General features: G+C 40.5%; 1 protein-coding gene across 3 annotated transcripts in view; it reads right to left on the bottom strand.

Annotated features, from left to right (window-relative positions):
* Positions 1-17,603, bottom strand: part of PANK2 (pantothenate kinase 2) — a 32,676-nt gene extending 15,073 nt beyond the window's left edge. For all 3 annotated transcript variants that reach the window (XM_079943650.1, XM_079943651.1, XM_079943652.1), the window contains exons 1-3: positions 17,171-17,603; positions 3,910-4,262; positions 502-755 (exon numbers count right to left, since the gene is read on the bottom strand). In XM_079943650.1, coding sequence (XP_079799776.1) covers positions 502-755; positions 3,910-4,262; positions 17,171-17,426 — 863 coding nt within the window. In that variant the 5' untranslated portion in view covers positions 17,427-17,603. The remainder of the gene's footprint in view (positions 1-501; positions 756-3,909; positions 4,263-17,170) is intronic.

The raw sequence follows: 17,603 nt of genomic DNA, 5'->3' as shown, positions 1-17,603 counted from the left end.
CATCTGCCACCTAATCCTCCCTTTTCAGACTACCCTCCCCCAAATATTTTTCTACTGCTCAGTACCTCAACTTCTAGATCTCACGACATCCCCTGGCCATGTGTATGTGTGGATACATGTAAAATCTAAACTAGTTCAAAGCTGGGATCTTGCCTTGCCTTCTCCTTATAAATGCTACCTAGTAGCTTTGGTTACTTTATGGTATATGCATATCATAACACTATCTGAGGGCAGGGACCTTGGGCTCAATGAGTCTGCTGATGAGATGTTTTATGAAACTATGCTAGTGAAATCTTCAGCAATAGAGATTAAAGAAAAGTAGATCATGAAATCAGAATTTCCACAGAGAAACAATATTTGCTTGCACAATCCCAGAGAAACATATCTTTCACATAATTTTAACAGGTTCTTGAAGATGTTCTTACATGCAGTACCTGAAAACTCAGTTTTAACCCATTATGATATCAAGAATAAACAATGACCTTTATATAAAAGACATACCTGGTACCTGTGACCCGCTTATAATTATCTTTGGAATATACTGCTAAGATGCTAACTCCAGAGCCAATGTTCACCAGGAGCAGAGGGTATGGATTTCTCAAATCAAATGGTAACTTCTGACATTTTTCGGAATCAGCAGGGTTTTCAAAGTAATAGCACTGTGACCGTCCGTTGAATCCAACTGAGTCAATATATAAAATTCCTTTTATTAAGCAATCTAGTTCATCAAGTTTGCAAAGCTGAAGATCACCTATCTGTAATGAAATAAAAATGTATTCAGATTTTTTAACAAGCCAAGCAGAAATAAAAACTCTGTTTAATAAGGCATTCCCCTCTACATAAGACAAACCATAAAAGTGCTCATGGATGTGTACTATTTGTGCTTGCTTTACAAAACAGATCTGGAGACAACAAACATAGGGATGGACTGACAAGACAGAATTCTGCTCCCACAGACCCAATACATTCAAACCACCGCAGCAGCTGGAGAAATGTGCCAAAACCCAAGCAGAAAACAAGATGTCTGCTTACGGGGACCATGAGGCAGGAGCACAGCTGAAAGCACAGCCCCATCAGAAAGCAGACTCTAAGAAGTCTAAATGATGCAAGGAGCTGGAAACACATGGCAGGAGCCACAAGGAATCCAACATCTACCTTCCAAAGACCATCTTCAAGGCTATAGAGCAGTATCAAAGTAGGCCACACTTTATTATTAATAATCTGCAGCCAAAGGACTGAAAGTATCCAATTAGAAAGTAAAATACTTCACTATTTAAACTGATTACAGCCTCAAGGGATGTGGGGAGTTTAGCAGAATCAAAATTTAAAACATTGTTATCAACTTAATTTCATCTAAATAATTAATAAAGGGATAATTAAATTATTATTCATATTACGGAACATTGTATAGCAATTAAGAATGAAGAGGATCTTTATACAAACATACATATATATCAATATATATACTTTTTTTTTTTTGGCCACGCCGCAAAGCATGCAGGATGTTACTTCCCCGACCAGGGATCGAACCCGTGCCCCCTACAGTGGGAGTGCAGTCTTCACCACTGGACCACCAGGGAAGTCCCGAGAATGAAGAGGATCTTTATTCAATTAAGAATTGAAGTGGGAAGAACTCCAAGACATGTTTTTAGTCAAAAAAAAAAACAAAACAAGCTGAGAAATATTTTATACAACATGATCCAATTTGCCTTACTTTAAAACCATATTTATATGCACGTGTATGTGTCATATACAGTCATGCACAGAAAAACTAAAAAGATACATGAACTTTTAACTGTGGTAACTTTGCAGAGATGATATAAAACAACTTTCACTTTTTAACTCTATGAACTTCTAACCCATTTGAATGCTACCAGCATTATCTACCTACTCAATATATGTGACAAATACAAAGATGCCTCAAACCCCTAAAGCACCTATTTCTGTTTAAAACCAAGTTTAGCCCTGCAAGTCCTCCCCCTTTAATTCAACTCTCATTTGATTACATTATACTCAATTTACTTTGATCCAAAGGAGATGGAAGTTAATAGGTAACTTCACCTTAATCCTTAAGTAATCCCTAATTACGAATATTAAATTACTCCTCTGAGGAAACCCAAGCCCTTGAAAACGTTCATCACTGTCCTTATTTTATCTGCCCATGCCCTCCCTGCCACAATGAATTCAATTCTGATTTCCTGACACTTGAATCTCAAGTGCCAGCATTTTCATGTCAAAGCAAAATCATTTTACACTGGTAGCCTACTGGAATAAAAGTAGTTTTCTGCCATTGTATGTCAAACCAATACCTCCTTTTATCTTTCCCATAATTCATGTTACCTGAAGTACCCTGCTGTGCTATTAATCCTAATGAATCCCAGCCTAATTGACAGTCAGATGACCAAATACGTAAGTTATTTCACTAACTCAAGTTACTCATAATGTATGTGTTGCACCCACAAGCAAACTCAATACAATGTGAGGAAATCTGATTCACATTAAAAAAGAAACAGGGTAAACTCCATATTTTTAAAAATACTTCACTGTGGTTTATTAGATAATAGTTACTCCAGATGCACAAACAGGATTTGTTAGGCATTTCATTTTCCCACAGTTTTCAAGGACAGCGCTGGTGCATACAGATGAGAAATCCCAACAGCCTAAGAGCCAATCCCTAAAGTCTAAAATCTACTCTGCACCTCTCCTTGGATTAGCACACAGCACACAACCTCCAGTAACAGCCCAAATGGTATTCAAACATGTTCCAAAGGCATCTCTACAGGGTCCCAGAAATCGAGAGGTTTTCTCCTCTACCTATCAGTTATAATCCAGAGTCCACTGTGACCGCAAAGGAGGGGGACCTCCTCTCCTCCTACCTTCCCGTTTACTCACAGGTAGGAAAGAAACCACTGTAAACCAACAACCAAGGAAAATTCAAGCAAAGAATGCAAAACCAGTTTTAAAATTCATGTCAATTCTATATTATGGTTATGGTCAGTTATGGGAGAAAGAAGATAGAGGACAAAGAAAGACAAAGTCACAAATCATACAATGACACGCAAGGCTGGGGGCAGGGAGAAAATGAAAAACAACATAGGCAAAGGCAGAATCTCTGTAATAACATTCTCATTGGTGGCATTAAAAACATGGTCACTGAAGATATTTTAAATCTACACTGCACTCTGAAGGTCAGAGCCTTGACCAATTCGCCTATCAATTCTCCCATCTACCCCCACATCCACCCTCAAATGACCTAGCCTCAAGGCCTTACACACAGTGTTCACTGAATGAAAACAAAATCAAGGGCCCACTGGCACTCCACCTACTATCCAGACTCCTGTTAACAAGTGTGCAGCTCAGGACACATCAAAAGGCATTTGGGGAGAGCAGACTCTGCTGTCAACCATCTCTGACTAACCCTGAGGCCTGAAAAACACTGCTTTGGACCAGAGTTCCTCATATTTCTAAATAGTAAAATTGCCAAGAAACAAATGAGGGGGATAAGAAAAATTATGTGGTAGATAACGTTGGAAACAATTTTATAACATGAAATGACATTAATTTTTTAAATTATTTTTCAATCACATTGTTCAAGACAATGATATTGTTCCTCACTGGTAGTTCCTTCCTGTGCTTATTACAGCTTTACTATTTTTTCATACTAAAAGAACAACAAAATGCTATGCTGTTAGTGCTTCTGATTCTCATCAACTCATCTGAATTGGGCAAAAAGTAAACTATACAACAATCTCTAGATGGCAACTCCTATCACTAATTGATATTTAATCTTAACTTGACTCAAGAAAATTCAAGTTCCATTAGAGATGGAAATGATTCCACCACTTGCTATTGGTATTATTTTTAACAATCAGATTACCATAAATTGTATATAAGCTAAAAAATGCATACTGTGAGAAAATCCTGCTCAAATTTGTACGCTCCACCTCCAGTGGCACAAAAGACAGTGTGGAGACTCGAGAAGTTTTTATCTCTGCCCATTTGAATAAAAGCAGGCATGTCATGAGTGGGAAAGCGTATAAAGTGCAGATTGCCTTTGCGTCCACACAGAGTCAGATCCTTCAGCTCCAGGTGCACGTCCCGAATACCCGTGGACCCATAAGCCACATTGGAGGTCAGGTACTTTCGAATGCTTTTAAGACTTTCCACTTCTTCCTCTTCTTCTTCAGCAGTGATGTCTTTGGGTTCAAAATAAACCAGCTTGACCAGGGTCCCACCAATATCCAAGCCAAACCAAGGAAAAACTAAATGGGGAAGGAAAAAAAAGTCAGAACAGCTTTTTTTCTGAAAACTAAATTTACACTTATTAGATTAACAATTTATTTCATACCTTGAGGTTTCCAAGAACTATATACACAAAAAGGGTTTTGGGAGAAGAAATATGATTCTGTCTAATCTGGAAACAAATCTTAAAAAAAGAATTACAAAGATCAAGAAGAAAAATATTACAACGTTAAGCCAACACAATCCTCTTAGACAAGCCCAAACTGCACTGAGAAATATTAAAAAACAGCAAAATGACTACTCATTAACCTCAACTCTGAAAAAAAAGATTGAGAATGAAAATCTTCATCCTTGCCCTTGCCTTACAGAAATGTTGAGACTTTTCAGAGCTTTGGTTTAGTACTCAAACTAGGGCTAGAGGAAATTCCCAACCCTATGTAACATATAAGCTCCAGTGGTCAATTTCTCTCAAACCCTGGTATCAGCCAATCCATCAGGTTTCAATGGCCATCAGTGGAACAGGTGTTTCAAAGTTAATACCCATTCCCCAAAAATCCATCCCAAAAAATCCATCCCAGGACTTCCCTGGCAGTCCAGTGGTTAAGACTCCTGCGCTTCCAATGCAGGGGACGCAGATTTGATCCCTGGTAAGGGAACTAGGATCCCGCATACTATGCGGAGGAGCTAAAAAAAAAAAAAAAATCCATCCCAAAAAATGGCTTAAGGAGACTGGATCAAGATAAACTGCATTAGCCATACATGCCTTCTCCTCCCACCTTAAATCCTAGAAATGACTAAAGATATAAACTTACTGATTTTCTAAAATAATTCTGAGAAACAAGAAGTGATACCATCAGCAGAATGAAGTTGATAGAGGCAATAACTGTCCAGAACCCTGAAAAGAGAAATGCTATAAAAATTGGGAGCAGCTATGAAGGTGTGGGGAGCAGATGGGTGCTCCATCCAAGCTGTCGATGGGGTAGCTGCCATGGGGAAACAGAAGCAAGCTCTGGTGCAGTCATAGTGATATGGTGGGGAAATACACTTGGCACAACTGGACAGGCCAGACACTCCCCTCCCCCTCCTCCAAAGAGGCAAAGTCTTCACTGGGCACAGGCACTTGAGCCCAAGCATCAGTACACATCCACGTAGCTGCTGTTACCCAGAAGTGGGGAGCCCCCACATCTGGCCGTATTTCCCATCTCTCCCCTACAATCCATCCTGACAGACTGGTAAACAGACACTGCACCCACTGACAGGAGAATAGCAATCCTTAAACCAGAGATGATCACTTTATAAACCAGAATCACCAAAAGGGAAAAATCAACACCACAAAACCAAGAAGTTAACATCTAAGGAAAGAGTTGCAGGAACAAAGAGGAGGCTTTAAAAGAATCATAAATATCCTCCAAGGTAAAATGAGATTTCACCCATGTAAAATGAATAAGCTATTGTAAATCAACTATACTTCAATAAAAAAATTAATTTTAAAAATGAATAAGCTACCATAAAGAAAAATTAGAAATTAAGAAATGATTGCCAGCTGTGGTTGTGGCTGTTAAGAATCTACACGTGTGACAAAATTATATAGAACTAAATACACACATACAAGAGTTTATGTAAAACTGGTTAAATCTAAACAAGGTCTGTGAACTGTATCAATGTTAATTTCCTAGTTGGGGGTGTGGGACAAGCTTTCAAAACCAAAAAGAGCGGGGCAGGGGGTGGGGCGCAGGGGCGGGGAACACACCAATATACTTAACATAGGTGACTCTCAAAAACAGGCTGAGTGAAAAAAGCTTGGCACAAAAGGCTACATACTATATGAGTCCATTATATGAAACTCTAGAAAATGCAAGCTAATCATTTCTGTATCTGATAGCAGATCACTGGCTGGGGGAGTGAGAGAGGGAAGGACTATACAGGGGCAGGAGAAAACTTTCTGTAATAACCCAAATCTTAATTGTTGGGGGCAAGAGGGGAGCTTCATGGGTGTATATATCTGTCAAAATGTATGGAACTATACACTTTAAATGGATATATTTTATTGTATGTAAATTGTATCCAATAAAGACACTTTTATAATAGAAAAAAAGGAGAAATATTTATTTCCAAAATAAAGCTCCACAGATACATTTAATAACAAAATGGGCACAGAAAAAACAAATGGAAAACAAAACTAAGAAACTCTCCCAAAATGCCTCTTGAGTATGAAAGAAAGATAGATATATAGAACACAGAACCAGAAAGTCCAACATCTGTGTTATATGAGTTCTAGAAATTTTCTGGGGGAGATAGGGGAAGACAGGAATAATTGGCTGCTTGAAATAAAATTAATAAGTGTAGAAAGGGGAGATGTATAGTCACATCCTATTGAAATTTCAGGAAATCCCTGAAAACTCCCAAAGGAAAAAAGTGAATTCCTACAAAGATACATAAATCACATAAAGGTAAAATTAGACTTTTCATCAGTAACACAGATGCTAGAAGACAATAGCGCACTGGCAAAGTTATGAGGAAAACAATTTGAAACTCGTATCCAGCCAAATCAGCTTTCAAATGGGAGTGCAAGAGAAAGACATTTCTACACATGAAAGAGCTCAACATTTACTATTCAAAGACCTTCTCTGAAATAATTAGTAGATGCACTCCAATATAATTTTTTAAAGCACCCAAGAAGATATGAGCTATATAAACAATGATAAGCACAGGAAGCAATACACGCTGACTTTTAGGAAAATAAGCAATCTGCAACTAAAATACTTACATGATTTCAACATAGGAAGTCGAAGAGGGAAGAGAAAGGAGAGGGAAGTCAAAGCAAGCAGCAGCTCTGTCTCGTTGGGGAACGGAAGATAAAGATTCTGATTATTTCTAAACAAGAATAAAGAAGTGATGGTTTAAATGCGTTAAAAATTTAGGGGTTGGGGTTCCCTGGTGGCGCGGTAGTTAAGAATCCACCTGCCAATGCAGGGGACACGGGTTCGAGCCCTGGTCCAGGAAGATCCCACATGCTGCGGAGCAACTAAGCCCATTTGCCACAACTACTGAGCCTGTGGTCTAGAGCCCGCGAGCCACAACTACTGAGCCCGTGTGCCACAACTACTGAAGCCCACGTGCCTAGAGCACATGCTGTGCAACAAAAGAAGTCACCACAATGAGAAGGCCACACACCACAATGAAGAGTAGCCCCCGCTCGCTGCCACTAGAGAAAGCCCATGCAGCTACAAAGACCCAGCACAGCCAAAAATAAATTTAAATAAATAAATTAAAAAAAAAAAATTTACAGGCAACTCCAAAAAAAGAGAAAATGAACATATGACCTTCAAACAACTAGGGGGAAAAAATCAGTTCAAAAACAAAGAGAAGGGCTTCCCTGGTGGCGCAGTGGTTGAGAGTCCGCCTGCCGATGCAGGGGACACGGGTTCGTGCCCCGGTCTGGGAAGATCCCACATGCCGCGGAGCGGCTGGGCCAGTGAGCCATGGCTGCTAAGCCTGCGCGTCCGGAGCCTGTGCTCCGCAACGGGAGAGGCCACAGGAGTGACAGGCCCGCGTACTGGAAAACAGAAAAACAAAAACAAAGAGGAAAAAAAGTATAGTAAATACAAAACAAAAAATGACAGGAATGAATGCAAACATATCAGTAGTCACAGACACGTCAAATTTTTCTTCCAGACTGAAAAGAAAATTCAGCTATATGCTTATATAAAAAGATACATCTAAAACAAGATAATACAAGTAGACTGAAGGTAAATAAATGGTAAAACACCCACAATAGAGTCCCATCATAAAGAGGAGTTGGATTCTTTAAGATGAAAACGGCATTCAGTCAAAAATGAATAAATCAAAATCTTAAGCACCTCACTGGAGACTGACAAAACGGTTGACTTACATTTAGGAAACATGATATAGTAAAAGTCAAGCCTTATGTTTCAAGACCAATACTGCATTTATCAAGGGCTCACATTATAAGAGGTGCCCCTCCAAACAGTGATCTACCATCCCTAAGCTCTATCACAATTACTGGGTTGGCCAAAAAGTTCATTCAGGTTTCTGTAACATCTTACAAAAACCCGAACAAACTTTTTGACCAAACCAATATATATTCACTGACTAAATCGGTGAGTAGTCACTGTCACCATGCTTTGCCACATTTATATAGTTGAATTTGGGTAAGCAAAACAAATGCCTGGACAATGTTACTCCACTTTATTAAGCAAATGTTAACAGAAAGCAAATACAATACTAGCAGACTGAAAAGAATTCAAACAAACAAAAAGCACTATAAGAGGACAAAAAAATTATGTCATGTGCATATAAAACTATAATTGATATGATCCTGATATATGCTTCAAAAAATATTAAAAACAAGGAGAAACTGACAAATCTACAAATCAGCAGAACCTCAAATTCCAAAGAACAAAACCAAACCACATTCACTTTCCACAATACCTCAAAATAAGAAATTAATCCAACAGACACAAGGAAATAAGTCTATCCACCTGGAAATCTTCAAACTCATTTCTATTAACTCCGAAACTGAAGATGAGATCAAAACAATTTATTTTTTAATGAATGACAATGAGAACACTATATAGCAAAAGGAATAGGATGTCTACCCAAGGTGGGACTCAAAGGTGGGACTCAAAGGGAAACTTCTAGCCTTAAATGTTTATCAAATGTATTCAAAAAGAAGGAAGCCTGAATAAAAGGGAACGTCACATACAATTTGAAATGCTAGAAAAATAAAGCAGACCCAAAATAAGCAGAAGGAAGTTATTAAAGATGAAAGCAAGATGTAAATGAAATTAGAAAAACATCATCATGAACAAAGCCAAAAGCTGATCAGTAAAATCAAGCTTTGAAAAAGCCATTAAAACAGACAAATTTCTGGTAAGTGTATCTAAGAAAAAGAAAGATGTAACTTTTCTCAAAAAAAAAAGATCAAAGAAGATGAACGTACACGACCAGAAACTACAAATAAGCCAAATTACAACTTTGTAACAGTGAATTTAAAATGTACACTAAACAGAGGATTAGCTAGAAAATAAAAAAGTGGCTCAAAATGAGGTAAAAAACACAAATCAAAAGCACTGAAAATTTTTAAAAAGAGGTCAAAGACCTACAACCCAAACAACAACAAAAAAGCACCAGGCCCTAATGGTTTCCAGGCAAACCATTAAGAGCTTCTAGGGCACAAAAAAATCTAGAAAGATTCCCAAGTCATGCTAATTTCATATCAAAAGTAGAAAAGAAGTGTCTCACAAAACAAATGCAAAAATATTAAATTATTAAACAACAGAATCCAGTTGTGCAATAAAAATAATACACCATGGGGCTTCCCTGGTGGCGCAGTGGTTGAGAGTCCGCCTGCCGATGCGGGGGACACGGGTTCGAGCCCTGGGCCGGGAGGGTCCCACATGCCACGGAGCAACTAAGCCCGTGCACCACAACTACTGAGCCTGCGCTCTCGAGCCCGCGAGCCACAACTACTGACCCCGAGTGCCACAGCTACTGAAGCCCACGTGCCTAGAGCCCGTGCTCAGCAACAAGAGAAGACCGCGCACCACAACGAAGACCCAACACAGCCTAAAATAAAAATAAATTTATGAAAAAAAAAAAAAAAATAATACACCATGGCCAACAGGGATTCTTTGGAATGCAAGGATGGTTTTCACATTAAAATTCCAATTAAGGAGGTTTGCTTACATTAGTTCACTGAAGGAGAAAAACCATGATTATCTCAATACACTCCAAAAAATAAAAATTAAGAGAATTAAGCCAACAAAATTAAAAAATCTTTTTTAATAACTGGACACACCAAAAAAGAATACAAATACCAATAGCTTTTCCTATGTTATAAGCAAAATCCAGCAAGAAAATGACGTGAAAAAAATGTCATGCATAACAAAAACCATAAAATATTTATAAATAAATCTAATACTAAATATCCATGATTGCTATTAAAATGGTGTACTGAAAGACATAATAGTGGGAAGATATATCATGTTCCAGGAAGGAAAACTAAATACTATTAAAGTGTCAATTCTCCCCCAAATTAATCTAGCAATGTCAATGCAATTCTAAAAAGAACACTGTGGCTAACTCCCCAACAGCTATTCCACCTCAGTCAGAAAGAGAGCCCTGATTTTTTTTTTTTTTTTTAAACACCAACAGAAACTCCATTTCCAGTGATGAGGGACTAACTCAACCTGGCGTGAGTCACGAAGTCTGGCCCCGACTGGAAGAATAAAAAGTTTCTTCACTAATGAAATCAACAGTGCTGGATATAACTGAAGTAAGGAGATTCAATTCCTATTTTCCTACTAACAGCGCCATTCTTTTAACCATCAACTTTAAGATGATGCCAACCTTGTGGAGAGCAAAGAAGAGACACAGCACTCTACCAACAAATATATCTAATCAACAGGATTGGAATCTGAAGTTTTGGACATATCTAAGACCAATGGAAGACTGTAATGCTTAAAACAAATTAAGCCTTACTCCCCTTTCCATAGATTAAAAAGTTGAAACATTAGTTTATGGCTATTATGTTTTAAATGTGCATCTATTAACAGCCAAGCACTTTACTGCACGAGTTTATTTAATGTTTACAATAACCATGCACGGTAATCACCCCACTTTACAGATTAAGAAACTGAAGTGCAGGGACTTCCCTGGTGGTCCAGGGACTAAGGCTCCGCATTCCCAATGCCGGGGGCCCAGGTTCGATCCCTGGTCAGGGAATTAGATCCCACATGCCACAACTAAGAGTTTGCATGCCGCAACTAAAGATCCCACAAGCCACAACTAAAAAAAAAAAGATCCCGCATGCCACAACTAAGACCTGGCACAGCCAAATAAATATTTTTTAAAAAAAAAAGAATGAAAGAGGGCTTCCCTGGTGGCGCAGTGGTTGAGAGTCCGCCTGCCGATGCAGGGGACACGGGTTCGTGCCCCGGTCCGGGAAGATCCCACATGCCGCGGAGCGGCTGGACCCGTGAGCCATGGCCGCTAAGCCTGCACGTCTGGAGCCTGTGCTCCGCAACGGGAGAGGCCACAACAGTGAGAGGCCCGAATACCGCAAAAAGAAAAAAAAAAAAGAATTAAAGAAAACGAAACTTAAGTGCAAAAGAGCCCAAGGTCACAGTCAAGAAAAGGCAGAAGTGGGACTCAAACTCAGATTTCCTAAGTCTTTTTAAAAGTATCTTTTGGGCTTCCCTGGTGGCGCAGTGGTTGAGAGTCCGCCTGCTGATGCAGGGGACACGGGTTTGTGCCCCGGTCCAGGAAGATCCCACATGCCGCGGAGCGGCTGGGCCCGTGAGCCATGGCTGCTAAGCCTGCGCGTCCGGAGCCTGTGCTCTGCAACGGGAGAGGCCACAACAGTGAGAGGCCCGCGTACCGCAAAAAAAATAAAATAGATAAAAATAAAAGTATCTTAACCAGTATCTATACAAACTTAACAGCACAAAACACATATTCTTGGGTTAAATTTTCTTTTAAGTAAAAGTAGTTTAATAAAATTTACATACCTTAAATAAAGACCAACAATATATAAGGAAAAATAAGGAGCCTAAGGCTGAAAGAGTAAATAGCCTTATTATATCCTTTAGTAGCTTCTGGATTTTTTCGTTAATCAAACATTTACATATCCAAGATCTGAGAGATAATGAAAGACACGGGAGGTCCATTAGATGCATGCTCTCTGATAATATCTCAGGCCATACAATTCTGTTATTTCTAAACATTCAGCCTATCAAAGGGGGTTTAGATTCCTATCAATAACTGACAGACTGCCCCATATACTATGACATGATGACTACTAGAATAAGCCTTCCAATTCTTATTCAAAATACTATGTGTGGCACTTCCCTGGTGGCGCAGTGTTAAGAATCCGCCCACCAATACAGGGGACACAGGTTCGAACCCTGGTCCGGGAAGCCCACATGCCGCGGAGCAACTAAGCCTGTGCACCACAACTACTGAGCCTGCGCTCTTACCCCGCGTGCCACAACTACTGAAGCCCGTGCTCAGCAACAAAAGAAACCACCGCAATGAGAAGCCCGTGCACCACAACGAAGAGTAGCCCCCGCTCGCCGCAACTAGAGAAAGCCTGCGCACAGCAACAAAGACCCAATGCAGCCAAAAATAAATAAATTAAAAAAAAAAAAAAACCACTATGTGTTTCTGGCACGAAAAGTCATGGAAAGTCAAGGAACTTTTGCTATGCCCTCACATTCCTATCTCACTAATAGAAGGCCTATTTTATCACTTCTGATTAGTGAGTCTTTCCATTAATTTTCACAGATATTTTAGTCTGTTTTCAGCCTTCAGCATATTTCCTGATATATTTCCTCTAAGGTACTCCACCTAGACAATGTACACTTAGGACACATTTCTAGAAAGAATTTAAACTTTCCCTCACAGATTTATGTAAAATCATCAATAGCACACTGTCTCATAATAGGTCTCAACAACTGAAATGCTTTCCAATGAGAAATATATGGTTTATAAAAGTGTACTCAATTTTCCAACATTATGAATATCTTTACACCAGACCACATGTGGTTAAAATACTGCAAACTCAAATCCCTAGACTGGTCTAGGCAGCGATCTTTGGCCTCATATTAAAAGACAGACCTCGGGACTTCCCTGGTGGTCCAGTGGTTAAGACTCTGAGCTCCCAGTGCAGAGGGTCCGGGCTCAATCCCTGCTCAGGGAACTAGATCCCACGTGCCACAACTAAAAAGTCCGCATGCCGCAACTAAAAAGATTCTGCTCGCACGTGACACCAAAGATCCCGCGTGCTGCAACTAAGAAAGACCCAGTGCAGCCAAATAAATAAATAAATACTTTTTAAAAGACGGACCTCAATAAATATTCCCAAAATAGTTTAACTCAGGGACCAGATACTTATAAAATACTACCTACTATAAAACCAGCAGACTCAATAATAAATTTTACATCCAAGAAATATAAAGACGGCTTCCCTGGTGGCACAGTGGTTAAGGATCCACCTGCCAATGCAGGGGACACAGGTGTGAGCCCTGGTCCTGGAAGATCCCACATGCCGCGGAGCAACTAAGCCCATGCACTACAACTACTGAGCCCACGTGCTACAACTACTGAAGCCTGCACGCCTAATGCCCATGTTCCGCAACAAGAGAAGCCACCACAGTGAGAATCCCACGCACCGCAACGAAAGAGTAGCCCCCACTCGCCGCAACTAGAGAAAGCCTGCGCACAGCAACAAAGACTGAACACAGCCATAAATAAATAAATAAAATTTATTTTTTAAGAAAAGAAATATAAACATACAAAACTTAATACGCTACTAAAAACTGCAAGATAGCTTTCACTTTCAGAAAGCAAACTTTAAGCCATTATAAAGGGTTTTCATATCCTAGTCCACCTTGCTGACAAAAATTGAAAAAGAATATTAACTGAGAAAGAACAGTGCCTGAAGATAAAGATACCACAAATTATGAACCTGAAAAGCGCTCCCAAGGTTATAAATTTAAGCCCAAGGAACCTCACTGCTCTTTTAAATAACCAGACAAAATAGCTATTCTGCTATATGACTGCCTGATAAGGTATTCTCAAACAACCTACAGGCTATTATCTTGGTCCTTATCTCTCCTTTTAACATGTGTTTAAGCAAAATATTTTTAATACCATACATCCCCCTTGCTAATGGTCTCCTCAGATATACAGAGGGCAGTGATGCCAACACTCAACAGTCATACTATCTAAATGCACAATTCATACATGAGCCCCTAAAATAACATACTTAATTTTACAAGCTGCATAATATTATTTTTAGGTTATGCTTAATGCTTTATATTCATTATTCATCAAAGAAGAGGAGCCGTGTTTACTTTTATTTCATTTAGGTTTAAAGTTGATAAAACAATAGGTTAAAAAGCACCCTCTCCTATTCTGTCCCTCAAAAATGGGCTACAAAGCAATAGAAATCTAACTTTTTTCTTGAGCTCCCAGTGGGCGGCCCTTCCTAATTCCCTAAATGAAGATGAAACACTACACCTGATAAAAGGCAACCTCCCAGCACCAGTTCCATTCTGGCAACACTGATGCTGCCCCAAATACCAAGGAAAAGCTAACTATTTTCTAGATTAGTATTATCAAGCTACAAACAAAAGCTTTATTTTCTAGACTAATGGAGGTTAAGGAAATTCCATGATTGGCATGAGTCCAAAATCAGCATGTCCCCAAGCTTTCCCTGGAGTGCTAAAATATGCTTGGGAGTCACCTTCAAAGATCCAGCTCATCCCCTGGCACTGCCATGAAGCACTGTGATCCCAGAGTTCCCACACCTCCTGCACATCTGGGGCCCTAGATTAAAATGTATGTTCTCTTGTTACATGTTACATGCATGTAATGTTCTCTTGTTACGTTTGTAAAAACTGTACATTTTACTGTATGTAATAATGCCTCAATAAAATTTTAAAAATTAAAACACATTTTTAGACCCCTCTGCAGATCTGAGGGTTTTCTTTTTTTAAGCTTCTGAGTGATTCCATGTGAGAACCACTACTCTGAACTACATCACATGTACCTTCCAAGATGTGGAAAGTCAAGAAACACCGGGTCTGAAGTCAGACACCTAGAATCAAAACACAGTTCCATTACTAACTCACTATACGCCCTTGGAGAAAGAGAAAATTTCACTGAGCCTGTTGCCTAATCTGGAAGCTGGGTATAACAAACACCCACCTCAGAGGATAACTGCAAGACTTAAATGTTTATGAAGTATTTGGCACAGTGTCTAACATGAACACGTAAGCATCATCGTTACCATCATTTTAAACCAATCTTTATTTGGTATTTCTCTCAGACCTATGAGACATACTCCAGCTAATCTAAAACTTTTGAAGAACTTCTTAGACACACATGCCTAGCCTCATCCCTAATGACTATGATGTGTTAAGTCTGAGGTGGGGACAGGTTTGGGAATCACACTGCTCTAGGGAACATGTGTGGCAGAACATGACTATAATCAGGGCCCACAATTCCTAAGATAAACTGAACAGCTCCTTCTAGTTTCCGATGACAACTAGTCTCCTACCTTAAGATAAGTAGTGTAATGATATCAGAATGAGGTTTTCTAACAAAAGAAAGGTGGCACCAACTCAACTCTCCTAATAAAAAATACAAAGATTAAATCTTTATTGAATTCCCTCAAAGTTAAGACCAAAGTATATTCTTTGGTCAATACACAATCAATACACTGCCTCTCCAACAGGTATACCCCTGGACAGTACAGAAAGAACAAATGGAAAGAAAACAATACCTTATTTATTTCTTTAGTTCTCATTATCTAAGAGATAGCTTTTCATGACTTTTATAAGGACTAATGAGTTTATTAAAGCTCTTAGAAGAGTACATGAAAAAAAAATTTTAAGAGTGCCTGACTGGTGGCAAACACCGAAATTACAATACTCAGAATCCTCATGGCCAGTGGTCACAAAGAGCTGGCTACATGGCTGTGATTCTTTTTGCTGAATCTCTGGAATTTACATCCATCTCTAATGAGGCAGTACAAAACCACGAAGGAACTAATGTTTTGCATTGCTTAAAAATCAAGTGCTTCTCAAACAGGAACTAGGCTCTAAAAACGGTATACGTTGAGAGCAGATCATCTCTTTTCCAATTCTCTTTCAAGAACATAGGAAAAGACAAAAGAATTAAAACTCTCAAACTTTTCACAGCAAAATAGGGGTGTTTTTAATATTTAATCATCCAAATCATATAAAACTAAAGCAACTGGGTTGTTGGGCTGACGTCCAAGACTATCCAATAAAGACCTCACACCCGGGGGGGTGGGGGTGGGGGGTTGTGATGAATTGGGCGATTGGGATTGACATGTATACACTGATGTGTATAAAACTGATGACCAATAAGGACCTGCTGTATAAAAAAATAAAGTAAAAAATAATAATAATTTTTAAAAACACGACCTCACACTTATCCTGCCACTTTCTCACTCCCATAATCTACATTTAAAACAAGCTGATTCCTGAAATAGGAATCTGGCAACGACAAGAAAAAATATATATAGCCACATGTAAAATGTTATTATATCGTAAAACTCATATTAGAGTATCAAGACAGTGGATACTTTCAAGAGTTGCAATGGCTGTTTGAAGGAGGACCCAAACTGAAAACCTGTAAAGAGAAGAAAATATCTGGACTAGATCACAATGCAGAAAATAAAACCTGATAATAAAACCGATTCTCTGGGAAGAGCATGTGCAACCGCCAAGGCGAGAAGTCGTTTTCCCTCAAAAGAGAAAGGCTTAATGCCCAGAGTGCTACAGTACTGAATCGTGAGTATCAGCAAAGAGATGGAAAGAAAATAGAGGCGATAATCTGGGTGAGACAAGACCCGAATTCTCATGGGAAGAAAAGCAGACAAAGCTTAGTATACACAACACGGAATCCAGTTTTAGGCTTGCAGCAACTCAACCATTTTCCTTGAGCCCAAAATCTCCAGGTAAAAAGGATGTAACGTCTTGCAGCTCTCTGGAAATCCACGGAAAACAGACACTGGGGATTCAAACGACTTGAGGGGGGAGGGGAGGTGGTGAAAATGGGTCAAAAGAAGTCTTCCCGAGGAAAAAAATAATGCGACTCTCGGCCGAAGAATGCACAAGGAACTAAGAACCGGGAGGGAGAAAAGGTCCTGGGTACGGACGCTACACTCGGACAACCGAGAAGCAGACGCGCGAGGCCGGATGGGGCCGAACACGCAGCCTCCGGCGTTGGGGGACCCGAGGCCTCCAACCAGATGTCAGCCCAGCACCAACCTGGGACCACCGAGTGGGGGCACTGTCTCCGCGCGGGAAAAACGGCGACCGGGCCGGAAGGGGGCAGGGCGAAACGCGAGGGCGCCCCGCCGGGCACTTACGCGGCCGCTTCTTCCTGAGGCTTTCGACGCGCTGACGGGAGGCCGACGTAGCGCCGCTGTAAGAGCCGGGCCGGTCCCGCCTTACGCCCTCCGCCGAAGCCGAGGCCCCGACGGCGGAAGCCGACGCGCTGTTCGCCCGGCGCCGCAGTGGCTCCCGCCGCCGCCCATCGGGGCCGCCGGGCGCCGGCTCCCGGACCGACGAGGCGGAGACCCCCCAGTGGCGCTCCATGGGCGCGCCAAGCCGGCCCGCTCCCATCCGCAGGAGGAACCGCTGCCGACCGAGCCAGCCCCCAACACCAGTGCCCTCGTCGCCTCCTCCGCGGCAATCCAGCCAGAGCAAAAGAACACCCTCGGCAGGCCGCCTCTTCCGTTGCGCCAACACGCAGCAAGCCAATCCAAACAAGCTGGGGGCGGCCCGAAGGCCTCTTGTCCA

This window comes from Stenella coeruleoalba (genome assembly GCF_951394435.1).
Source record: "Stenella coeruleoalba genome assembly, chromosome: 15".
NCBI lineage: Eukaryota > Metazoa > Chordata > Mammalia > Artiodactyla > Delphinidae > Stenella > Stenella coeruleoalba.
The sequence above is the reverse complement of the archived record's forward strand: the minus strand, read 5'-3'. Positions and strand labels throughout refer to the sequence as shown.